General features: G+C 41.3%; 2 protein-coding genes and 1 non-coding gene across 3 annotated transcripts; 2 read left to right on the top strand and 1 right to left on the bottom strand.

Annotated features, from left to right (window-relative positions):
* The first annotated feature begins 14677 nt into the window (after positions 1 to 14677).
* On the top strand, positions 14678 to 15622 carry LOC101115307 (olfactory receptor 2AG1-like). Its single transcript, XM_012095882.2, has one exon. The coding sequence runs from the start codon at positions 14678 to 14680 to the stop codon at positions 15620 to 15622; it is 945 nt and encodes a 314-aa protein (XP_011951272.1).
* Positions 15623 to 20154: 4532 nt separating this feature from the next.
* LOC114118610 (U6 spliceosomal RNA) lies at positions 20155 to 20260 on the bottom strand. Its single transcript, XR_003591849.1, has one exon. It is a non-coding gene; the product is annotated as a U6 spliceosomal RNA (small nuclear RNA).
* Positions 20261 to 24840: 4580 nt separating this feature from the next.
* LOC101115061 (olfactory receptor 2AG1-like) lies at positions 24841 to 25773 on the top strand. The gene has a single exon (XM_004016200.1). It carries the CDS (start codon positions 24841 to 24843, stop codon positions 25771 to 25773), a length of 933 nt encoding a protein of 310 aa, XP_004016249.1.
* The last annotated feature ends 1756 nt before the right edge of the window (positions 25774 to 27529 follow it).

Here is a 27529-nt window from a genome sequence, read left to right as displayed (position 1 = left end):
AAGTCTGAATTTGGCAATAAGGGGCTCATGATCAGAGCCAGTCAGGCCCAGTCTTGTTTCTGTTAACTGTATAGGGCTTCCCCCATTTTTGGCTGCAAAGAATATAATCAATCTGATTTCGATGTTGACCATCTGGTGATATCCATGTGTAGAGTCTTCTCTTGTGTTGTTGGAACAGGGTGTTTGCTATGACCAGTACATTCTCTTAGCAAAACTCTATTACCCTTTGCCCTGTTTCATTCTGCACTCCAAGGCCAAATTTGCCTGTTACTCCAGGTGTTTCCTGACTTCATACTTTTGCATTCCAGTCCCCTATAATGAAAAGGACTAACTAAAAGGGTGTTAGTTCTAAAAGGTCTTGAGGGTCTTCATAGAACCATTCAACTTCAGCTTCTTCAGCATTACTGGTTGGGGCATAGACTTGGGTTACTGTGATATTGAATGGTTTGCCTTGGAAACGAACAGATCATTCTGTCATTTTTGAGATTGCATCCAAGTACTGCTTTTCAGACTCTTGTTGACCATGATGGCTACTCCATTTCTTCTAAGGGATTCTTGCCCACAGTAGTAGATATCATGGTCATCTGAGTTAAATTCACCCAGTCCAGTCCATTTTAGTTCGCTGAATCCTAGAATGTCAATGTTCACTCTTGCCATCTCCTGTTTGACCACTTCCAATTTGCCTTGATTCATGGACCTAACATTCCAGGTTCCTTGCAATACTGCTCTTTACAGCATCGGACCTTGCTTCTATCACCAGTCACAGCCACAACTGGGTATTGTTTTTGCTTTGGTCCATCCCTTCATTCTGGAGTTATTTCTCCACTGATCTTCAGTAGCATGTTGGGCACCTACTGACCTGGGGTGTTCCTCTTTCAGTATCCTATCATTTTGCCTTTTCATACTGTTCATGGGGTTCTCCAGGCGAGAATACTGGTTTGCCATTCCCTTCTCCAGTGGACCACATTCTGTCAGACCTCTCCACCATGACCCATCCATCTTAGGTGGCCCCACAGGGTATGGTTTAGTTTCACTGAGTTATATAAGGCTGTGATCTGTGTGATCAGATTGGCTATTTCTCTGTGATTATGGTTTCAGTGTGTCTGCCCTCTGATGCCCTCTCACAACACCTGCCATCTTACTTGGACTTCTCTTACCTTGAACATGGAGTATCTCTTCACAGCTGCTCCTTGCCTTGGACAGAGGTATCTCCTCTTGGCCACCCCTCCTGACACTGAACATGGAGTAAATCCTCTGGGGCCCCTGCACCCATGCAGCCGTTGCTCCTTGGATGTGGGGTTCGTAACATTGTACAGGAGACAGGGATCAAGACCATCCCCATGGAAAAGTAATGCAAAAAAGTAAAATGGATGTCTGAGGAAGGCTTACAAATAGCTGTGAAAAGAAGAGAAGCAAAAAGCAAAGGAGAAAAGGAAAGATAGCCCCATTTGAATGCAGAGTTCCAAAAGAATAGCAAGGAGAGATAAGAAAGTCTTCCTTAGTGATCAGTGCAAAGAAAGAGAGGAAAACAACAGAATGGGAAAGACTAGCGATCTCTTCAAGAAAATAGAGACACCAAGAGAATATTTCATGCAAAGATGGGCTTGATAAAGGACAGAAATGGTATGGACCTAACAGAAGCAGAAGATATTAAGAAGAGGTGGCAAGAATACACAGAAGAACTATACAAAAAGATCTTCACAACCCAGATAATCACCATGGTGTGATCACTCACCTAGAGCCAGACATCCTGGAATGTGAAGTCAAGTGGGCCTTAGAAAGCATCACGAAAGCAAAGCTAATGGAAGTGATGGAATTCCAGTTGAGCTATCGCAAATCCTGAAAGATGATGCTGTGAAAGTGCTGCACTCAATATGTCAGCAAATTTGGAAACCTCAGCAGTGGTCGCAGGACTGGAAAAGATCAGTTTTCATTCCAATCACAAAGAAAGGCAATCCCAAAGAATGCTAAAACTACCACACAATTGCACTCATCTCATGCGCTAGTAAAGTAATGCTCAAATTTCTCCAAGCCAGGCTTCAGCAATACGTGAACCATGAACTTCCAGATGTTCAAGCTGGTTTTAGAAAAGGCAGAGGATCCAGAGATCAAATTGCCAACATCCTCTGGATCATGGAAAAAGCAAGAGAGTTCCAGAAAAACATCTATTTCTGCTTTATTGACTATGCCAAAGGCTTTGACTGTGTGGATCACAATAAACTGTGGAAAATTCTAAAAGAGATGGGAATACAGACCACCTGATCTGCCTCTTCAGAAACCTATATGCAGATCAGGAAGCAACAGTTAGAACTTGTAATGGAACAACAGACTGGTTCCAAATAGGAAAAGGAGTAAGTCAAGGCTGTATATTTTCACCCTGCTTATTTAACTTCTATGCAGAGTATATCATGAGAAACGCTGGGCTGGAAGAAGCACAAGCTGGAATCAAGATTGCAGGGAGAAATATCAATAACCTCAGATATGCAGATGACACCAGCCTTAAGGCAGGAAGTGAAGAGGAACTAAAAGCCTCTTGATGAAAGTGAAAGAGGAGAGCGAAAAAGTTGGGTTATTGCTATGTCACTTCAGTCGTGTCCGACTCTGTGCGACCCCACAAACGGCAGCCCACCAGGCTCCCCCTTCCCTGGGATTCTCCAAGCAAGAACACTGGAGTGGGCTGCCATTTCCTTCTCCAACGTATGAAAGTGAAAAGTGAAAGTGAAGTCGCTCAGTGCTGTCCGACTCTTGTCAACCCCATGGACTGCAGCCTACCAGGCTCCTCCGTCCATGGGATTTTCCAGGCAAGAGTACTGCAGTGGGGTGCCATTGCCTTCTCCTGGGTTAAAGCTCCACATTCAGAAAACTAAGCTCATGGCATCTGGTCCCAACACTTCATGGGAAATAGATGGGGAAACAGTGGAAACAGTGTCAGACTTTATTTTTTTGAGCTCCAAAATCACTGCAGATGGTGACTGCAGCCATGAAATTAAAAGATGCTTACTCCTTGGAAGGAAAGTTATGACCAACCTAGATAGCATATTGAAAAGCAGAGACATTACTTTGCCAATAACGGTCCAACTAGTCAAGGCTATGATTTTTCCAGTGGTCATGTATGGATGTGAGAGTTGGACTGTGAAGAAGGCTGAGCGCCAAAGAATTGATGCTTTTGAACTGTGGTGTTGGAGAAGACTCTTGAGAGTCCCTTGGACTGCAAGGAGATCCAACCAGTCCATTCTAAAGGAGATCAGTCTGGTGTTCTTTGGAAGGACTGATGCTGAAGCTGCAACTCCAATATTTTGGCCACCTCATGTGAAGAGTTGACTCATTGGAAAAGACCTTGATTGTCGGAGGGATTGGAGGCCGGAGGAGAAGGGGACGTTAGAGGATGAGATGGCTGGATGGCATCACCGACTTGATGAACATGAGTTTGGGTAAACTCAGGGAGTTGGTGATGGACAGGGAGGCCTGGCGTGCTGTGGTTCATGGTGTTGCAGAGTCAGACACAACTGAGCAACTGAACTGAACTCAACTGAATAAGATGATAATACACTTAGACCTGTGCCTCGCAACTAGTTCTTAAACCATGCAAACTGTTATATGAATACCTAGTAAATAGTCTTGATAAAACTTCATTTCAAATGACTACATATGTACTACTATGGTATATAATGGCATCATATGAATCCTCTATATAATGTTTAGGGATTTCCTTACATTTAATTTTGTCCCTTCAAATTTTTTTACGTAAGGGTATATGTTATGTGAGGTCAAATTCTTGAAGTGTAAATAATGGAATATAAGCAATGAAACTATGAAATTCTTATTTTAAAGAGCTGTTTATGAAAAAGTTAGAGACCTTTTACGTGCTGGCTAGCATTTTGTGAGAGTCTCTGCCTCACTGTACTCTTTCCCATGCTGTCTTATATAAACTCCCTTTTAAATTTATTAAGCACATAAACAAAAAGTAACAGGTGTTTTCACTTATAATATTTATTTTGTTTTATTCTAATGATTTTTCTGTAGCCCTATATAGACAAAGGTCCTAGAAAATTTGGCAGTTATTTATGTGGCAACATTTATTTTTAGTTTATTACATATGCAGTAGGATATGTTGGATAAAGTGTTACAACATTTACAAAATGTCATAGATTCATTTTTTCCTTTGTACTTTATAAGTGGTAGTACCCTTACAATTTCCATTTTTAATTCAGATAATATTGCCATAAATCTTTAGATTTGCTTAATAAACTTTAATCTCTCTGTTATTATTTAAATACATTATGGGTAGTGAAACTTTAAGTTAGTTGTTTTCTAATAACTGATTTTCCTGTTAGCATTCCTAATAACCTTTACTTATTTATGTTTATTATTATCATTTACAATTGCTTGACTATATATTTTCTTCTTGTAAGTATAGTGGTAGAGGGTGTCTCTAGTACTGGTCTAGTACTACCCATTCCTCAGAGCAAATCGTCTTAAAAGACGTCACTGTACCTATACCTCTGGTCCTTTTCTCCCGTTCATGATTCATGTCACTGTAATCAGGCTCCCCTCCACAGCCAACAGCACCTCCCCTCCCTACCGCATTGTAGTTGTGCATGTCGACAGTGACAGAGGTATATGTCTCATCTGTTCTGACAAAGAAATAATAGTTTATATATGTCATAAAATTGTAAAATGTGAATTTTAGAATCATTACCTGTGATTACCACTGAGCCTCAAAGGGCTTAGAGATTAAAACCTATATTCCATAGGAGATACAATAGATCTTTATAGTCCACATATCTCAGAAAAATTTAAATAATTGTAAATATTTCCAGAATTGCTAACTAGACAGGATTTAACTATCATTAAGGTTTTCAGTCTCCAGTCCTAAGTGTGTGTATGTGTGTGTGTCCCTGTATGACTTTCTGTCTTGAATTGCACCTTCTTCTTTACTTGCATAAATAATCCTCATTCCCCAAAACTCTTCTTTTTATCTTTAAATACTAATTAGGGAGACATGAAATTTAAAACTTGAGGCAATATGTGCTTCATTTTTAATTTAAAACCCCATCTTTTAATAGCTTAAAAATGCAAAATGAGAATAAAATTGTTCAGTCACTACAGAAAACAGATGGACAGTTTTTAATCAAATTAAACGCATACCTACCACACAACATAGTAAGTTTACTACAAGGGACTTACCCAAGTGAATAACAATTTATAGTCACTCAAAAACCTATACATGAATATTTATAATGGCTTTTTCCACTAACAACAATAATGAGAAACAACGCAAATATCCTTCAACTGGTGAAAGGATAAAGAAACTATGATACAGCCACACAACTGGATGTTACTCGGCAAAAAATGGGAACAGACTATTAATAGATGGCAGAATTTGAATGAATCTAAAACATATTATGCCAAGTGAAAGGAGCTACACTCAAAGTATCTGATACCATTCATATGACCTGAAGGGAAAAAATAGGAGCGGCTGTAAACAGATCAGAGAGTTCTCAAGGGTTTGGGTGAGCATGGGATGATTATCAAAATGCACCAGAGAATTTGCAGGGTTGAGGCAACTTTTATATCTTGGTTTTGGTGGTGGTTATATTCTGCTATGGGCTTCTCTGATGGCTCAGCAGGTAAAGAAACCACCTGCCCTGCAGAAGACTCAAGAGATGTGGGATTGACTCCTGTGTCACGATGACCCCTGCAGGAGCGCATGCCAACTCACTCGAGTATTCTTTGCTGGAGAATCCCATGGACAGAGGAGCCTGGTGAGGTACAGTCCAAAGGGTCTTTAAGAGTTGGACAAGACTGAGAGACTAACACTTTCACTTTCCGTTTCAACATATGCTATTATATACATTTGTCAGAAATTGCAGAACTGTATACAAAAAGAGGCAGATTTTATTGGGTGAAAATTTGTGCCTTAATAAAAATTTTAAAAGTAGGAAATAATTGAATAAAATTTTTAATATTCTGCTTGTACAGCCTTCTTTAAGTACCAATAGAAAAAAGTCCCATCATCTTGATTTCTTTCTGTGAATTAAAAATTTTTTATTTATATCCTATCTGCTTTGAAAAGGGATTTAATGTTCAGTCAGTTCAGTTCAGTCCAGTCACTCAGTCGTGTCTGACTCTTTGCGACCGCATGGACTGCAGCACACCAGGCTTCCCCGTTCATCACCAACTCCTGGAGCTTGCTCAAACTCGCATCCATTGAGTTGGTGATGTCATCCAACCATCTCATCCTCTGTCGTCCCCTTCTCCTCCCACCTTAAATCTTTCCCAGAATCAGGATCTTTTCCAATGAGTCAGTTCTTTGCATCAGGTGGCCAAAGTATTGGAGTTTCAGCTTCAGCATCAGTCCTTCCAATGAATATTCAGGACTGATTTCTTTAGGATGGACTGATTGGATATCCTTGCTTTCCAAGGGGCTCTCAAGAGTCTTCTCCAACAACACAGTTCAAAAGCATCAATTCTTCAGTTCTCAGCTTTCTTTATAGTCCAACTCTCACATCCATACATGATTACTGGTAAAACCACAGCTTTGACTAGATAGAGTTTTGTTGGCAAAGTAATGTCTCTGCTTTTTAATATGCTGTCTACATTGGTTATAACTTTTCTTCCAAGGAGTAAGCATCTTTTAATTTCATGGCTGCAGTCACCATCTGCAGTGATTTTGGAGCACCCCGAAATAAAGTCTGTCACTGTTTCCATTGTTTTCCCATCTATTTGTCATGAAGTGATGGGACTGGTTGTGTCCAACTCTTTGTGACCCCATGGACTATACAATCGATGGAATTCTCCAGGCCAGAATACTGGAGTGGGTAGCCTTTCCCTTCTCCAGGGAATCTTCCCAACCCAGGGATTGAACCCAGGTGTCCCACATTTCAGGGAAATTCTTCACCAGCTGAGCCACAAGGGAAGCCCAAGAATATTAGAGTGGGTTGCCTATCCCTTCTCCAGTGGATCTCCTCGACCCAGCAATTGAACCGAGGTTCCTGAGTTGCAGGCGGATTCTTTACCAACTGAACTATCAGGGAAGCCCTTACGATACAGTGGAAGTGATTATACAACACAACACTGGAGAGGTGGCTGAGAAAAGATACCCCATATCCAAAGGCAAAGGAGGAGCCCCAGCAAGATGGTAAGAGGGGCAAAAACACATTTAGAATCAAACCCCATACCTGCCAGAGATGCTCAGAGGGCTCAAACAAACCTTGCGCACACCAGGACCCAGAGATACCCCAGAGACTGAGCCAGAACTGTGTTGGAATGTCTCCTGTGGAGGTACACATCAGTTGTGGCCTGCCACAGGGGCAGGGGCTCTGGGTGCCACAGACCTGGGTATGACATAAGCACTCTTGGAGGAGGTCACCATTAAAACCAGCATAGAGGCACCAGAACTTACACAGGACTGGGGAAACAGACTTTTGGAGGGAACAAACAGAACCTTATGGGCACCAGGACCCAGGAGAAAGGAGCAGTGACCACACAAGAGACTGACCCAGACTTGCCCACGAGTGCCCAGGAGTCTCTAGTGGAGGCATGGGTCAGCAGTGGCCTGCTGCAGGGTTGGGGGCACTTAGTGTAGCAGGGCGTGATGGGACCTTTTGAAGGAGGTCACCATTATCTTCACTGCCTCCACCGCAGTTTGGCCCCAGGTAAATAACTGGGAGGGAAAACAACCTCACCCATCAATAGAAAATTGGATTAAAGATTTACTGAACCTGGCCCTGCCCATCAGAATAAGACCCAGTTTCCCCCTCAGAACAGTGGAGGAGCTACTACACATTTAAGGTCAGGAGGGGTGGCAGTGAGGAGATACCCCTTGTCCAAGGTAAGGAGCAGCGGCTGCGCTTTGCTGGAGCAGCCGTGAAGAGATACCACACATCGAAGGTAAGAGAAACCCAAGTAAGATGGTAGGTGTTGTGAGAGGGCATCAGAGGGCAGACACACTGAAACCATAATCACAGAAAACTAGTCAATCTAATCACAGGGACCACAGCCTTGTCTAACTCAATGAAACTAAGCCATACCCTATGGGGCCACCCAAGATGGGCGGGTCATGTTGGAGAGGTCTGACAGAATGTGGTCCACTGGAGAAGGGAATGGCAAACCACTTCAGTATTCTTGCCTTGAGAACCCCATGAACAGTATGAAAAGGCAAAATGATAGGATACTGAAAGAGGAACTCCCCAGGTCAGTAGGTGCCCAATATGCTACTGGAGATCAGTGGAGAAATAACTCCAGAAAGAATGAAGGGATGGAGCCAAAGCAAAAACAATACCCAGTTGTGGATGTGACTCGTGATGGAAGCAAGGTCCAATGCTATAAAGAGCAATATTGTAAGGAACCTGGAATGTTAGGTCCATGGATCAAGGCAAATTGAAAGTGGTCAAACAGGAGATGGCAAGGGTGAACATCGACATTCTAGGAATCAGGGAACTAAAAGGGACTGGACTGGGTGAATTTAACTCAAATGACCATGATATCTACTACCGTGGGCAGGAATCCCTCAGAAGAAATGGAGTAGCCATCACGGTCAACAAAAGAGTCCAAAAAGCAGTACTTGGTTGCAATATCAAAAACAACAGAATGATCTCTGTTCCTCTCCAAGGCAAACCAATCAATATCACAGTAATCCAAGTCTATGCCCCAACCAGTAACGCTGAAGAAGCTGAAGTTGAACGATTCTACGAAGACCTACAAGGCCTTCTAGAACTAACAACCCAAAAAGATGTCCTTTTCATTATAGTGGACTGGAATGTAAAAGTAGGAAGGTAAGAAATGCCTGGAGTAAGAGGCAAATTTGGCCTTGGAGTACAGAAAGAAGCAGGGCAAAGGCTAATAGAGTTTTGCCAGGAGGATACACGGGTCATAGCAAGCACTGTCTCCCAACAACACAAGAGAAGTCTCTACATGTGGACATCACCAGGTGGTCAAAAACAAAATCAGATTGATTATATTCTTTGCAGCCAAAGATGAAGAAGCTCTATCCAGTCAGCAAAAGCAAGACCAGGAGCTGGTGGTGGCTCCAATCATGAACTTCTTATTGCCATATTCAGACTTAAATTGAAGAAAGTAGGGAAAACTGCTAGACCATTCAGGTATGACCTAAATCAAATCCCTATGATTATACAATGGAAGTGGCAAATAGATTCAAGGGATTAGATCTGATAGACAGTGTCTGAGGAACTATGGATGGAGGCTCATAACATTGCACAGGAGGCAGGGATCAAGATCATCCCCCAAAAAAAGAAGTGCAAAAAGGTGAAATGGTTTCCTGTGGAGGACTTTACAAATAGCTGTGAAAAGAAGAAAAGAGAAAGGCCAAGGAGAAAAGGAAAGATATACCCATTTGAAGGCAGAGTTCCAAAGAATAGCAAGGAGAGATACGAAAGTCTTCCTCAGTGATAAATGCAAAGAAATAGAGCGAAACAATAGAATGGGAAAGACTAGAGATCTCTTCAAGGAAATCAGAGATACTGAAGGAGGAAACAGACAGAACAAGTTCCATCTTTAAAGCAGGCCTCCATCTTGAGCCGGACTGCGGAATTTGAGCTATATGCCCTGTATCTTTGGAAACGGCATACACTGGAAAATCAGAGCCCCAGATGGAAGAGCCCCAGGGCTGGTACTTAGACTTTCTGTCGCCTAAAAAAATACCCTAATTATCTGTGTAACTGAATAGAATCATAAATTCTATTATGCTTATTGGGGTATGACCACAGGCCTATTGATAATTGCCCACTGTTAACTACCTGGCTTAAGGTATACGAATCACAGGTTAACTTTGATTGTATCTTTCTTTTCTTTTGTTCCGACTAGTTTCAGAGAATGTGGGGAGGTGAGTTTGAGCACGTACACTTAGGGTACGTAAGGTTTTCACAAAAACTGGTCACGGTCCTTAGCTAAGAGGAGACTGCCTTGGGCCTGTCAGTGTAATAAACTGCACTCTGCTATCTGCATTGTCCTTCTAAGCGAGTTTGTTTCCCAGAACGCATAAATACAACAATACCAAGAGAACATTTCATGCAAACATGGGCACAATAAAGGACAGAAACGGTATGGACCTAACAGAAGCAGAAGATATTAAAAACAGGTGGCAAGAATACACAGAAGAAATATATATAAAAGTTCTTCATGACCCAGATAAGCACAATGGTGTGATCACTCACCTAGAGCCAGACATCCTAGAACACTAAGTCAAGTGGGCCTTAGGAAGCATCACTGCAAACAAAGCTAGAGGGGGTGATGGAATTCCAGTTGATCTGTTTCAAATCCTAAAAGATGATGCTGTGAAAATGCTGCACTCAATATACCAGCAAATGTGGAATACTCAGCAGTGGCCATAAGACTGGAAAAGGTCAGTTTTCAAAGGCAATGCCAAAGAATGCTCAAACTACTGCACAATTGCACTCATCTCACAAGCTAGCAAAGTAATGCTCAAAACTCTCCAAGCCAGGCTTCAACAGTACATGAACTCTGAATTTCCAGATGTTCAATCTGGTTTTAGAAAAGGCAGAGGAACCAGAGATCAAATTGCCAGCATCTGCTGGATCATCGAAAAAGCAAGGGAGTTCCAGAAAAGTATCTACTTCTGCTATATTGACTGTGCAAAAGCCTTTGACTGTGTGGATCACAAAAAACTGGAAAATTCTAAAAGAGATGGGAATACCAGACCACCTGACCTGCCTCCTGCGAAATCTGTATGCAGGTCAGGAAGCAACAGATAGAACTGGACATGGAACAACAGATTGGTTCCAAATTAGGAAAGGAGTAAGTCAAGGCTGTATATTGTCACCCTACTTATTTAACTACTATGCAGAGTACATCATTAGAAAGGCTGGGCTGGAGGAAGCACAAGCTGGAATCAAGATTGCCGGGAGAAATATCAATAACCTCGGATATGCAGATGACATCACCCTTATGGCAGAAAGTGAAGAGGAACTAAAGAGCCTCTTGATGAAAGTGGAAGAGGAGAGTGGGGAAGTTTGCTTAAAACTTAGCATTCAGAAAACTAAGACTGTGGCATCTGGTCCCATCACTTCATGGCAAATAGATGGGGAAACTGTGGAAACAGTGAGAGACTTTATTTCTTGTGCTCCACAATCACTGCAGATGGTGACTGCAGCCATAAAATTAAAAGATGCTTACTCCTTGGCAGAAAAGTTATGACCAACCTAGACAACATATTAAAAAGCAGAGTCATTACTTTGCCAGGAAACATCTGTCTAGTCAAATCTATGGTTTTTCCAGTAGTCATGTATGGATGTGAGAACTGGATTATAAAGAAAGCTGAGAACTGAATAATTGATGCTTTTGAACTGTGGTGTTGGAGAAGACTCTTGAGTCCCTTGGAAAGCAAGGAGATCCAATCAGTCCATCCTAAAGAAATCAGTCCTGAATATTCATTGGAAGGACTGATGCTAAAGCTGAAACTCCAATACTTTGGCCACCTGATGCAAAGAATTGACTCATTGAAAAGACCCTGATGCTGGGAAAGATTTAAGGTGGGAGGAGAAGGGGACGACACAGATGGGATGAGATGGTTGGATGGCATCATTGACTCAATGGACTTGAGTAAACTCCGGGGGAGTTGGTGATGGACAAGGATGTGTTGTAGCCACACGTTCTGGGAAACAAACTCATTCAGAAGGACAATGCAGATAGTGGAGTGCAGTTTATTACACTGGCGGGCCCAAGGCAGAGTCTCCTCTTAGCCAAGGACTCTGACCAGTTTTTGTGAAAACTTTATATACCCTAAGTGTACGTGCTCAAACCCACCTCCCCAAATTCCTTGAAACTAGTCTGGACAAGGTAAAAGAGAGATACAATCAACGTTAACCCATGATTCATGTGTCACAAGACTAGATAAACAGCGGATATTTATCAATAGGCCTGTGGTCATATCCCGGTAAACATAATGGAATTTACCATTTTGTTCTGTTACAGAGATAATTAGCATATTCTTTTAGGCAATGGAGAGTCCAAGTACAAGTCCTGAGGCTCTTTTATCTGGGAGTCTGGTTTTCCATTGGTATGCCATTTCTGTAGACACTGGGCACAAAGTTCAGATCCATTGGGAGGGTGACCATGCATGTAGCCTAATGTTCACAGCCTGGCCTAAGATGGAGTCCAGCTCTGTCTGTTTCCTCCTTCGCCTGTATCAATTTATATTCCCACCAACAGTGCAAGAGGGTTACTCTTTCTCCACATCCTCTCTAGCATTTATTGTTTGTAGATTTTTTTCATGATTACCATTCTGACTGGTGTGAGTTGATAACCTCATTGTAGTTTTGGTTTGCATTTCTCTCGTGATGTTGAGCATTTTTTCCCCCATGTATTTATTGGCCATCTGTGAGTCTTCTTTGGAGAAATGTCTGTTTAGGTCATCTGCCCACTTTTTGAGTGGGTTGTTTGTTTTTCTGATATTGAGCTGCCTGAACTGATCATCTGTTTTGGAGGTTAATCTTTTGTCAGGAGGCCAGGGGAGTGGAGAAGGGAAGCAAAATGCTACAGGTGCCCCAAAACCCACCTTGAATTTGTGGCAGAGGACTGATGACCATGAAAGTGACCTTTGCTCCCTGCTCAATTCAGTCACTAATTTGGAACTGCGCCATCAGTGCCTCCCTTAGGTGACAGAGAAACCCAGGGCCTCCAGGCTCATTTAATGAGAGAAGAGTGCAGGGATACAGGACCAGGAAGCAGGCCCAAAGGAATTTATTCCCACCCTGTGTCCTGGACCAACGTCTCTAAGGGAGGCCATTTCAGCTGAGAGGCTAAATCCGTCTGAACACAGGGGTAGAATAGAGTAGAGAAGCGGGGTCATGGGTGAGGAAACCAAGCAGCCTCTCCCAGGAGAGGCCTTAGCTTAGCATTGGCTCCAGAGACAGTGAGGTCAGTCATTGCAGTGTCTGCTTTGAGCAGCCATTCTGATTAATATCTACTTCCCAATGCTTTCATTTTTCTCCTATTCCCCAGCAAGAGTAAATGAAAGTCTGAGCATTGGTACCCATCAACCCAGTCAGACAAGTGGTCCAGAGCTAGACGGGCCTCTACTTGGGGAACTGCGTGACAGAAGCAACTTCTTATAATTCTCCACGGGCGTGAGAACAGGAAAGCTATCTTCTTGTTTCATAGAAACTATCCAAGGACTGTATTGATGTTCTTTCTGCATTTACTGCATTTCCAGAGAAGACCTCTGGAAGAACTAAAGGAACAGAATAAGCCTGACACATTCCTTGGTCAGATACCTCAGACTTCTAACTCAACTTAGCAAAAAACTAACTGAATATTGCTAGAAAGTGCATTTCCCCATTTCTTCTGGAACTTCCTTGACTCAGACTATCTCCAGGATAGACCGTGTGGTCAGGAAGCTGGCTTCCCACAGTAAGTGTATTGTCTCACTTTCAGGAAAGTGTGCAGCTTCTAGGAATGCTGAGTTGAGAAATGGAGCCCAGTGCACACATATGAACTTCAGCTACTCTGACTTCCACGCTCTATGGTGCTTTGGTCTGTACCCCATCCCAAACTCCTATATTCTTGGTCTTCTAAACATGAGGAGGAATCAGTGAATCTGACAGTCTGCTGTAAGATTCTAAGTTATATCCAAGACCAGGGTATCTGCTTCCTGGTGGAAGCTTTAGGACCTGTTTTTAAACTCCATAGACTTTGCAGACCTTTGATAAAAGTGTTGGCACCTACATTACAATAAATGCCTCCAAAGGAATATTTAAGAGTAGATGAAAGATCTGTGATATGCTGTAATACCTTTTATCATCAAAATTCTGTGGACCTTGTAGAGGTTGATAGAAATTAGTGAAATGTCAAAATATAGGACACAATAGAGGAAAGTGATTTTTAGAAATATGCTTCACTGTGTTCAAAACTGGATTTATCTACCCAGTTCCCATGCTAAGTGACACAGATTTCTGTCATTCTCAGGTGGCTGTCTCTCTATTTTCTCCCTGAAATTGGGTACAACACTCCAAGAGCCATTCCCAGATCAAGAGCTCTTCCTCTCATTCTATGTGGCCATTCAATCCAGTGTGGATACCCTAGCCTTGTCAAAGGGAGAATGGGGATCTGAGTTTAAGCAAAAGTGAGAAGGTAGGATTAATAACACAAGTTATATGGAGAAGTATATTGAGGTGTGTTATTAAAATCACATTTCTGTGCCTGTTTCAGAAAATCAATCAAAAAAGACTTATGCAGATCACTGACAGGGTATGTAAATTATTGATTAAACATTCTTCTTAAAACATAGGTACCAGAAAAAATCAGGAGCATGTATAGTAGAATATCTCTTTATTGTTGTGAAAGAGATGATTTGACTTTCTAGGGAGATACATGTTCACGTTTGATGCCCTGAATAATCCTCATGTAGTAATCTCTTAATGTTTAGCTCTTTAGTGATGTTTATTTTCCAATTAGATAAGTTCTTATACTAATGTTTGTTCTCCAATTAGATGGGTTCTTTGTTTATCAAGATACAATTTAAAAAGTCAGAAACAGAGATTAAGAGAAAAAATCAGCTACCAGTGGGAAAGGCATCATCTCACTGGATTCATGTTGGCCATCCTATGGGAACTCTGATGGTATAAAACTATGAGACCATCATAACAAAAATTCACCAAGGATCCATTTGTTTCCAGGCAACTAAAGAAACAACATAAGAATGGAGCTTTGGAACTCCACCCTGGGAAGTGGCTTCATATTGTTGGGGATTCTGAATGACAGTGGGTCTCCTGAGCTGCTCTGTGCCACAATCTCAGTCCTGTACACGCTGGCCCTCACCAGCAATGGTCTGCTGCTTCTGGTCATCACAATGGATGCCTGGCTCCACGTGCCCATGTACCTCCTGCTCAGGCAGCTCTCTCTCATGGACCTCCTCTTCACATCTGTTGTCACTCCCAAGGCCATTATGGATTTTCTGCTCAGTGAAAACACCATCTCCTTTGGGGGCTGTGCCTTTCAGGTGTTCCTAGTACTGACCCTGGGTGGTGCAGAGGACCTCCTACTGGCCTTCATGGCCTATGACAGGTATGTGGCCATTTGTCATCCTCTGAACTACATGGTCCTCATGAGGCCGAGGGTCTGCTGGCTAATGGTGGCCACATCCTGGATTTTGGCATCCCTTAGTGCCATTGTGTATACTGTGTACACCATGAACTATCCCTTTTGCAAAGCCCGTGAGATCAGCCACCTGCTCTGTGAGATTCCACCTCTGTTGAAGTTGGCCTGTGCAGATACTTCCAGATATGAACTCATGGTGTATGTGATGGGTGTGACCTTCTTGATTCCTCCTTTTGTTGCTATTCTTGCCTCCTACACACTAATCCTACTTACTGTGCTCCACATGCCCTCAAATGAAGGGAGGCAGAAAGCTCTGGTCACCTGCTCTTCCCACCTGACTGTGGTCGGGATGTTCTATGGAGCGGCCACATTCATGTATGTTCTGCCCAGTTCCCTCCACAACCCCAAGCAGGACAACATCATCTCTGCCTTCTACACGATTGTCACCCCAGCCCTGAACCCCCTCATCTACAGCCTGAGGAATAAAGAGGTTATGGGGGCCTTGAGAAGGGTCCTACAAAAATACATGCTGCGGACACACTCCTGACACAGTTACAAAATAGACATGGTAGGGGACTAAGTTTCAGTCAATATCATGTATCAGTGATCAATAGCAGTAGATTTAGTCTGAGCAAACTCCAATAGCCTCTTAAAATCAGAGGAAGACTTCTCTTGTTTGAACAAGATTCTTAGACTGTTGCAGGAATACGGATCCTCAGAAGATATACTGGACTTCTTGTCTGTTATGTAGCTGTTGTTCAAATAATTATTTGGAAAGAAGAATCCGTTTGTGTCTATGCATCTACTTCAGTTTCAAAGGACAGTTTTTGTTGAGATAATGGAAAAATCCAAATGGGAAAATTTAATAGTGACTTAATTTAAAATTAAAAGATAGAAACCAATAAAACTGAATGTAGAATTCCTCAATTTGAAATTAGGGTTAGAAATACAGCCATAGATACATCTATTGTTATATTGCTTGAATTTTTTAAATAGGTAGTTTATTATAGATACAGAAAATTTTCAAAACATCAAGACAATTGTGAAGTGAGTATAAGTATATCTCTGTGTCCACATGAAAGGAGGGATATATATATATATATATAATATATATATATAAATTCTCTCTATATATATATTATATATATATAATTTTATAGCTACCTTAAATATGCCTTATTTCTGTGATTTGATTTATCAGTGTGGGAATATTTTGGACAAACCTGGTAACTTCAGTCTATTCAGTTAAGAGGTGACAAAGTACTCCTGTTCACATCATTGGAATTATTTTTGCGGATAGGGCTTTGTAAAGATTCAGAAATATATTTTTTTACAGAACTATCTTAAATTACTTAATCTATTAAGATCAACCATAATGCAAAGGCAAAAGCTAATCTATGAAACTATAATCCAAGTTCATTATAAAAACAGAAAATTTAGAAAGAAGCAAAAATCACCTATAAAGTTTCAGTTCAATTCAGTCACTCAGTCATGTCTGACGCTTTGCGACCCCATGAACTACACCACACCAGGCCTCCCTGTCCATCACCAACTCCTGGAGTGTACTCAAACTCATGTCCATTAAGTCAGTGATGTCATCCAACCATCTCATCCTCTGTCATCCCCTTCTCCTCCTGCTGTCAATGTTTCCCAGCATCATGGGTCTTTTCAAATGAGTCAGTTCATCAGGTGGCTAAGGTATTGGAGCTTCAGCTTCAGCATCAGTCCTTCCAGTGAACATTCAGGACTGATTTCCTTTAGGATGGACTGGTTGGATCCCTTGAAGTCCAAGGGACTCTTAAGTTTGGCATTCACTTTTTTGGGTTATTCATACATGCAATTTACTGAATAGTTCTGTACATATTGGTTAAGGTCTTGCTTTATTGTCATTTAAAATTTGGTGAAGCTTCTTCCTTGTGAAGAGGGAACACTATAGTGTAGGGGTGGAGAGAAGAGGAGGAGGGAGGGAGGGGGTCAGAGTGCCGAGTGTAATATCTGCTGTCACTTTATCATCTGCGAACATTAAATTGAACCATTTGTGTCTCAGTTTGCTCATCTGAAAAGTGATGATAGTAATAGGATTTATGATAACCTCATGATGTTTTGCAGGGACTTGAATAAGATAATTACACACTTAGACCAGAGCCTGGCAAATAGTGCTTAATATATGCCAGCTGTTATATAAATAACTAGTAAATAGTCTTGATAAATGATCAATATACAAGACTATGTAGTATCATCATTTGAATCCTATATAATGTATTTAGGGATTTGCTTACACTAAATTTTGTTCCCCCAAATATTCTTACAATGAATGTATGATTTTATGGTAGATCAAATTTCTAGAAGGGAAATTACTGGATATAGGCAAAAAAAAAAATTTTAATTCTTGTTACAAAGAGCCAGAGCTGACTGCTTATGAGAAAGTTAGAAACTGTTTGCATACTGGCTAGCATTATGTGGGAGTGCCTGCCTCACTGTACTCTTTCTAGGGCTGTCTCATCATATGAACTCTTTGCTCATTTATTAAACATATCAATGAAAATGTAACAAATGTTTTCATTTATATTACTTCCTTGGTTTTATTTTAACTCTTTATTTTAGCTCTTTATAGACAAAGCTCCCCAACAATTTGACAGTTATTCATGTTCCAACATTTATTTTTAGTTTATTACCTAGATATGTAGTGGAATATGTTGGATAAAGGAGTGCTACAATATTTATGTCATTTCATATATTCATATTTTACTTTGTATTTTTAAGGCGATTGTGCCATTACAATTCCCATTTTTTGTTCAGACAAATTGCATATTTCTCTTAGATCTCTTTAATAATCTCACAAGTGACTTTAGCTTTAATTTCTCTGCAATTAATTTTTGTGGTACATTGTGGATGGTGAAACTTTAAGTTAATAAGTTTCTAAATAGCTGATTTGACTTTTAGCTTCCTTAATAACTCTCTCCTATCATGTATCTTCTCATTATTATTTACAATCCCTTGACTATAAACTGTCTTCTTAGAAGTAGAGCAGTAGGGAGTATTTCTGGGTATATTCTCTAGTTTCTGTGTTTTGTAAGGGGTATCCTTTCCCATATTTCCTCATATGTCTTAAAGTTTTATCATCTGTTTATTCCTCCTGATGAACTTTTGAGTCATCTGCTAAATGTCTAAAAAATCCTATTAGTATATTAATTGCAATTGTATGTAACTCATGCACTGATTTGGAAATAATGTCTTTTTGCAATACTCAGTCTTAAATTCCAGGGACATAGTATCCTATTGCCATACCCTAATAAATCTGTTATTCTTTTAAAAAATGCCCTGACTCTTAGCTTATGACTTTGCATCACTGAGAAAAGAGAAGGTGTCATATAGGACTCCCTCATCTTCCAATACCACATTTACCAGCCCATCTGCACATAGTGTTTTTTCTTTCAAAAGAGTCCATCATATTCTCTAGGTCCATCCACGTTGTTATATAAATGGTAGAATTGCTGGGGTTTTTCTTCTTTTTTAAATTTTTTTTAAATTTTACTTTACAATACTGTATGGGTTTTGCCATACATTGACAGAATTGCTGTTTTTATGACTAATATCCCATTGTCAAATAAAAAAGAGACCATCAGCGGCCAGATCCTCCATTAGTACTCTTCAGCCAGGCTCTCTCACTTTTCAAAGATATTGGTCTTGTAATTTCCTGCTTCCCTCTGTATCATCTCTCTCCTTACAAGAACATTTACTACAGGTTAGTCACATGCTCCAGTATCTCCCATCTTAAAGAAGCTCCCCCTTGCATTTCTCACAGCATTTCTCAGAGCAAATAGTCTTGAAAGACTTAACTGTACCTATAGCTTCTGATCCTTTTCTACCATTCATGATTCATGCCACCATAATCAGGCTGCCCTCACTCAATCCCTCAGCACTAGAGTAGTGCTTGTCAAACAATGACAGAGGTGTATGACTCATCTGTCTGACAAAGAAATGAGTTTATATATTTTATAAAATGTGAATTTTAATACCAAACTAACAATTACCAATGAGCCTAAAAGGGCATAGAGATTAACAGCTACATTCCATAGAAGATATAATAAATCTTTATAATCTACATATCTCAGAAAGACTTTAAACAAAGAGGAGCCTGGTGGGCTGCAGTCCATGGGGTGTCTAGGAGTTGGACACAACTGAGCAACTTCACTTTCACTTTTCACTTTCATGCATTGGAGAAGGAAATGGCAACCCACTTCCTTTCTTGCCTGGAGGATCCCAGGGACGGGGGAGCCAGATGGGCTGCTGTCTATGGGGTTGCAGAGTCGGACACGACTGAAGCGACTTAGCAGCAGCAGCAAGAATATTTCCAGTATTGCTAAATAGTCAGGATTTAACTCATTAATTTTCAGTTCCCAACTCTGTATGTGTGTGTATGTGTGTGTGTCCCCAAATGACTTTCTGTCTTGAATTGCACATCCCTGTTTACTTGCTTAAATGACCCTGCTCATTACCCCCAAACTCTTCTGTTTTCTTTAAATGCTAATACCAGGATGATTGCTTTACAATGTTGTGTTGATTTCTGCCGTATATCAGCATGAGTCAGCCATAGATTGCAGCCTTCCCCCTTGCCACCTGCCACCCCATCCCATCCCTCCATGTTGTCACAGAACACTGGACTGAACTCCCTGTCTCATACAGCAAATTCCCACTGGCTGTCTGTTTTACCTGTGGTTATGTATGTTTCAATACTACTCTCTCAACTCGTCCTACCCTCTCCTTCCCCCGCTGTGCTCTATGTCTATATCTCTATTACTGCCCTACAAATATGAATAGGTTCATCAGTACCATTTTTCTAGATACCATATATATGTGTTCACACACAACATTTGTTTTTCTCTTTCTGACTCTCTTCACTCTGTATAACAGGCTCTAGGTTCATCTGTCTCACTAGAACTGACTCAAATTCCTGTGTATGGCTAATATTTCATTGTATTAGTATATATGTAGTACCCCTTCTTTATCCATTCATCTGTCAATGGACATGTAGGTTGCTTCCATGTCCTGGCAGTTGTGAATAGTATTGCAATGAACAAAAATTTTGAACACTCCATGAATCTTTTGCCATCCTTACACAGGGGCCATACTAATCTTTTCTGTATTGTTCCAATTTCAGTATATGTGCTGCTAAAGTAAGCACTTTCTTCACTTTTAGCCAGAATTTAAAAACCCTATATTTTATCGCTTAACAGAATGAAAAATGAGAATAAAATTGGGAATGAAAATGGATTAGTCACAATGGAAAACAGTTCCTTATGAACTTAATGCACTTATCACACATAACTGAGCAAGCTTGCTACAAGGTACTTACCCAAGTGAATAGCAACTTATGTTTACTCAAAAACCTATATGTGAATATTTAGAATGACTTTTTCCACCAACAACGGAAACTGGAAACAACATGAACGGCCCTTAACTAGTGAATGGATAAACAAATTATGTACACCCACACAACTGAACACCGCTCAGCAAAAAATGGTAACAGACTACTAATAGCAGAATTTGGATGAATCTCAAACAAATTATGTTAAGTGAAAGGAGCTAGATTCAAAATATCTGAAACCATTCATATAACATGCAGGAAAACATGAAAATAGGAGCAACAGTAAACAGATCAGAGAGTTGGCAAGAGTTTGGGTGCGGTTGAGATATCAATACCAAAGGGCAACAGAGAATTTGGAGAGTCAATACAACTTCTCTATCTTGATTTGGTGGTGGTTATATACTATATCGGAGAAGGCAATGGCACCCCACTCCAGTACTCTTGCCTGGAAAATCCCATGGATGGAGGAGCCTGGTGGGCTGCAGTCCATGGGGGTCACGAAGAGTCAGACACGACCGAGAAACTTCCCTTTCACTTTTCACTTTCATGCACTGGAGAAGGAAATGGCAACCCACTACAGTCTGCCAGGAGAATCCCAGGGACAGGGGAGCCTGGTGGGCTGCCATCTATGGGGTCGCACAGAGTCGGACACAACTGAAGCGATTTAGCAGCAGCAGCAGCAGATACTATATATATTTGTCAAAACCTGCAAAATATGTACTAAAAATGGTGAACTTTCTTGTATGAAAGTTGTACCTTAATAAAAATGAAAAAAATGTGGGAAATAATAATTGGAGATAAATATATATGAGGCTTTTAATATTCTACTTCGACAGCTTTCTTTAAGTACTAATAGAAAAATTCCCCTGCCATTTTTTGATTTTTGTCAAGAATTTCAATTGTACTGTTTTGAAATACAAATATATTTATTATTGGTCAGTTAAAATTAGCAACACATATATTGAGTCAATTTCTGTGTTCACTATTGCTTCCTGTATTATAAACATTATAAAATTATTTTATTGGGGCATCTTTGGTGGTAAAGTCTTGTGCTTCTGTTTGTAGTTTGTTTTCACTCTCTAATGATACTTTATCTATGCATGGAGAGAACTCTATGTGGGGGCAGTTATGTTCCCTCATTGCTTTTGAAGGTGTTTCTTTCTTGTCTGATTACTGTCAGTGAAAACTCCACTATCTTCTGTCTGTATCTGTCTTTGTCAGTGGGAAATCTGTCATTTTTCTCTGAGAGCATTTAAAAGATTTTCATTAACACTAACATTCTCCAACTTCATTACTGTCTCTATTTCTTCTTGTTGTTCCTGCCCAGTATTCACAGATTTTCATACTTTCTCTTCAGATGTTACTGTGGCAGACAATAATAACACCAAACACACATACTTATGTAGAGGTTGCAACAGGTGGCCAGAGGTGGCTCAGACGGTAAAGAATGTGCCTGCAATGCAGGAGGCCTGGGTTTGAATCCTAGGTTGGGAAATCCCCTGGAGAAGGGAACAGCTACCTTCTCTAATATTCTGGCCTGGAGAATTCTGGCTTGGATTGCAATTCCCCCAGGCCTGGGTCACAGAGAGCTGGACACGACTGAGCGACTTTCACACAAAGGTCAATGAAGGGAAGACCTGGTAATTACAAACTTCACAGAGCATAGTCAGATTGATTTAAATAGTCCAGTCTAAGAGGATAATAAGAGAGGCCAGGGTTATGGAGGTAAAAAGCAACATTTCACAGATGCCTTAAAACCCACCTTAAATCTGAGGTAGAGGGCTGGCTGACCATGAAAGGGACCTTTGCTTCCTGCTCAGTTCTGTCAGTAATTTGGAAACAGGCCATCAGTGCCTCCCTTAGGTGACATAGAAACCCAGGGCCTCCAAGCTCATTTAGTGAGAGAAGAGTGCAGGGATACAGGATTAGGAAACAGGCCCAAAGGGATTCATTACCATCCTGTTTCTACGACCAGCTTTTCCAGGGGAGACCATTTCAGCTGAGAGGTTAGGCTACGTACCCCTAAACACAGGGGTAGAATGGAGGTGGTGGGGTCATGGGATGAGGAAACTGGGCAGCCTCCCCCAGGACAGGCCCTGGCTCGGTGTTGGCCCCAGGGACAGTGAGATCAGTCATTGCTGGGTCTCCTTTGAGCAGCCTTTCTAATATCTACTTCCTCCAGATACCCACTGCTCTCATTTTTTCTCCCAGACCCCAGCAAGAGCAGCATCAGTTCCCATGAACTTTGACAAATGCACCATAGCTAGATGAGCCTCTTACTTGAGGAGCTGTGTGACAGAAGCACACAGCTTCTGAATTAGAAGTTTCTCCTAATTCTCTACAGGCTTGAGAAGAGGTAAGCAATATTCTTGTTCCATAGAAACTTCCAAAGCCCAAGGACTCAGCTATCTGTCTGTAAGTGCCACATTTCCAGAGCACATCTGCAGAGGAACTGAAGGAAAAGGAGTCCTATACTTCTCTTGGTCAGACTCCTCAAACTTCTAACCCAACTTAGCAAAAATTTTACAAATTGAATACTGCTGGAAAGGTCTTATCTTCCTTCTCTTCATAAAAAGCTTATTTTACTTTATTTTATTTATTCACCTCTTTCGACTGCACTGTGCAGCATGTGGCATCCTGGTTCCCAGACCAGGGTTTGAACCCTTGCTCCCTGCAGCAGCAGCGCAGAGTCTTAACCACCGGACCACCAGGGAAGTCCCCTTCCTTCTCCTTTTCTACTGGATCTCCCTTGACCCTTAAACAATCCCCTGGGTAGTCTGTGTGGTCAAGCGGCTAGGTTTCTCAGCCACCTGAGGTAAGAATATTGTCTCACTTTCAGGGATGTGTGTAGCCTCTTAAAAGATGAAGCCCAGTGCAGACCTAACAACTTCAGCTTCTCTGCCTTCTAGGATCTCTGGTGCTTGGGCTCTGTACCTCATCCCAACTCCCTTTATTCTTGGCTTTCTAAACATGTAGAGGAACCAGTGAGGACTGATGGAAAATTCTATGCTACATCCCAGGCCAGGGTATCTGCTTCCTGGTGAAAGCATCAGGACCTGTCTTCAGATTCCATGTACTTTTTCTGTCTTCTGATAAATGTATTTACTCTTAGATTATAATAAATGCCTCCAAAAGAACTTTAAAAAGCACCTGATAGGTCTATCACATGCTCTAACACCTTTTTACTATTAAAATCCTGTAAACCCCGTAGGGACTAATAGAAACCAGTAAATGTCAAATCTGTGACACAGTAAAGGGAAATGACTTAGAGAAATATGTTTCACTTACAGATTCTTATGTTCAGAGTTGGATTTATCTGCCCAGTTCCTAAGATGCATGAGGCTGATTTCTGTCAACCTCAGATCCCTGTCTGTTTGATTTTCTCCCTGAGATTGGGTACCACACCCCAAGCACAGCTTCCAGAACAGGAACTTATCTTCCTCTTCTTTGTGGCTCCTCAGTGGTGTGTGGATACTCTGGCCCTGCAGGAGGGAGAATGGGGATCTGGATAAGATGCAAGAGAGAAAAGTTAGGATTATTGAGACTGATTACAGCATACAACACGAACTCTTTTGCTTCCAACATCTTTTACCCACTTCTGCCCAAAACAATCTGAATTTCTTGAGTAGGTCCTTATTTTTTATATTTCTCAGTAGTCTCAGGCTGACATTTTATCATAACCTGTTTAAAAAAAAAAACTCCTTTTTTTGCATTGATTCTAAAGTTTTAGCTCTAATAGTGACAGTACCTCAAACTCAACAATCTCTAGTCTCAGACAGTCTATAATCCCTTCCCTCTTAGGTTCATAGAGAGTGAAAGCCTGGTCCAGTGAACTAAGTTGGACATACTCTATCTCTTCTAACGAGGCTGTGACTACAGTTTTGAATGCTGTAAGCAAAGTGAACATAAGTTATTTGGGGAAGTATATTGAGGTGCTTTATTGAAATCACATTTCTGTACCTGTTTTAGTATTACATTTTCAAAATAGGCCTATGCAGAACAGACTGGGTATGTAAATCTTTTGATTAAAAATTATACTTAAAACCTAAGTACCAGAAAAATCAGAAGCATGGATGTCAGAATATTGCTTTATTGTTATGAGAGAGGTGATTTGATCTTTCTGGGGAGATACATATTTAGGGTTTAGATACTGAATAATATTCTCATCGAGTGACCTCTTACTGTTTAGCTATTACTGTGATGCTTATTCTCCCAACTAGATGTGTTCTTTTTAGCAAGATATAAAGAGTCACAAATTGAGAGATCAAGAGGAAAAATCAGTTACCATTGGCTTGGCCATCCTACAGGGCCTCTGATGTTACAAAACTATGGAGTCATCATAACAAAAATTCACCAAGAATCTACTTTGTTCTAGGCAACTAAAGAAACAACACAGAATGGAGCACTGGAACTCCACCCTGGGAAGTGGCTTCATATTGTTGGGGATTCTGAATAACAGTGGGTTTCCTGGGCTGCTTTGTGCCACAGTCTCAGTCCTGTACATGCTGGCCCTCACCAGCAATGGCCTGCTGCTCCTGGTTATCACAATGGATGCCTGGCTCCACGTGCCCATGTACCTCCTGCTCAGGCAGCTCTCTCTCATGGACCTCCTCTTCACGTCTGTTGTCACTCCCAAGGCCATTGTGGATTTTCTGCTCAGTGAAAACACCATCTCCTTTGGGGGCTGTGCCCTTCAGATGTTCCTGGCACTGACTGTAGGTGGTGCAGAGGACCTCCTACTGGCCTTCATGGCCTATGACAGGTATGTGGCCATTTGTCATCCTCTGAACTACATGGTCCTCATGAGGCCGAGGGTCTGCTGGCTCATGGTGGCCACACCCTGGGTCCTGGCTTCCTTGAATGCATTATGTCATACCCTGTATACCATGCACTTCCCTTTCTGCATGTCCCGGAAAATCAACCACCTACTGTGTGAGATTCCACCTCTATTGAAGTTGGCCTGTGAAGATGCCTCTAGATATGAACTCATGTTGTATGTGACTGGTGTGACCTTCCTGATTCCACCTCTTGTTGCTATTCTTGCCTCCTACACACTAATCCTACTTACTGTGCTCCACATGCCCTCAAATGAAGGGAGGCAGAAAGCCCTGGTCACCTGCTCTTCCCACCTGACTGTGGTCGGGATGTTCTATGGGGCGGCCACATTCATGTATGTTCTGCCCAGTTCCCTCCACAGCCCCAAGCAGGACAACATCATCTCTGTCTTCTACACGATTGTCACCCCAGCCCTGAACCCCCTCATCTACAGCCTGAGAAATAAAGAGGTTATGGGGGCCTTAAGAAGAGTCCTACGAAAATATATGCTATAAACACACTTCACCATCTTGGGAGAGCTTATAGCTTGACACCAAAATTCATTCCTCCTCAAAGTCAGAAGTTTTCTGCTAAAAATGAAATACTCATGGCAAAAGCACAATAGTGGAGAGTATATCTTTTAATAGAAAAATGAAGAATTTACCTTTACTTGTCAAATGCTGTTTTAAATTGTCTTTCTGTGAAGTAATTTATGAGATATGTATCAGACTGTATTTATGTAATTACTCACTTATTTATTTTTATTGAATTATAGTTGGTTTACAACATTGTATTGATTTTCTCTATATAGCAAAGTGACTCAGTTATACATATATTCATTCATATTATACATATATATTCATTTTTATATTATTTTCCATTATGGCTTATTTTAGGATATTGAATATAACTTCCTCTTCTATACAGTAAGACCTTGTTTATTCATTCTGTAAATGGTTTGATTTGCTAACCCCGAACTCCTAGTCTATCCCTTCTCCTCCTTCCCTCTTCCTTGGCAACCAGAAGTCTGTTGTCTATGTCTGTGAGTCTGTTTCTATTTTGTAAGCAGTTTCCTTGGTGTTATAGTTTGGATTCCGCAAATAGGTGATATCCTATGGTCTTCTTTCTCCTTCTGACTTATTTCACTTGGTATGATGATCTCTGTTTCCATCCATGTTCCTGTTGGGCGCTTGTGCTTGGCTGCTCAGTCATATCCAACTCTTTGGGACACTTTGGACTGTAGCCCCCCAGGCTCCTCTGTGGCATCTTTCAGGCAAGAACACAGAAGTGGGTCACCACCTACCTTCTCCAGGGGATCTTCCTGACCCAAGGATTGAACTCCTGTCTCCAAAAGTGAAAGTGTTAGTCACTCAGTCACATTCAACTCTTTGTGACCCCATGAACTGTGTAGTTCAACCAGGCTTCCCTCTCCATAGAATTCTCCAGGCAAGAATAATGGAGCGGTGCAGTTCAGTTCAGTTCTGTCTCTCAGTCGTGTCCGACTCTTTGCAACCCCATGAATCGCAGCACGCCAGGCCTCCCTGTCCATCACCAACTCCCGGAGTTCACTTAGACTCATGTCCATCAAGTCGGTGAAGCTGTCCAGCCATCTCATCCTCTGTCGTCCCCTTCTCCTCCTGCCCCCAATCCCTCCCAGCATCAGAGTCTTTTCCAGTGAATCAGCTCTTCGCATGAGGAGGCCAAAGTATTGGAGTTGCAGCTTCAGTATCAGTCCTTCCAAAGAACACCCAGGACTGATCTCCTTTAGAATGGACTGGTTGAATCTCCTTGCAGTCCAAGGGACTCTCAGGAGTATTCTCCAACACCACAGTTCAAAAGCATCAATTCTTCAGCACTCAGCCTTTTTCACAGTCCAACTCTCACATCCATACATGACCACTGGAAAACCATAGCCTTGACTAGACGGACCTTTGTTGGCAAAGTAATGTCTCTGCTTTTGAATATGCTCTCTAGGTTGGACATAACTCTCCTTCCAAGGAGTAAGCATCTTTTAATTTCATGGCTGCAATCACCATCTGCAGTGATTTTGGAGCCCTAAAAAATAAAGTCTGACACTGTTTCTACTGTTTCCCCATCTATTTCCCGTGAAGTGATGGGACTGGATGCCATGATCTTTGTTTTCTGAATGTTGAGGTTTAAGCCAACTTTTTCACTCTCCTCTTTCACTTTCATCAAGAGGCTTTTAGTTCCTCTTCACTTTCTGCCATAAGGGTGGTGTCACCTGCATATCGAAAGTTATTGATATTTCTC

This window comes from Ovis aries, chromosome 15 (assembly GCF_016772045.2).
Source record: "Ovis aries strain OAR_USU_Benz2616 breed Rambouillet chromosome 15, ARS-UI_Ramb_v3.0, whole genome shotgun sequence".
Classification (NCBI taxonomy): domain Eukaryota; kingdom Metazoa; phylum Chordata; class Mammalia; order Artiodactyla; family Bovidae; genus Ovis; species Ovis aries.
Note: the sequence above shows the minus strand (reverse complement) of the source record. Positions and strands in the feature narration are given on the sequence as shown.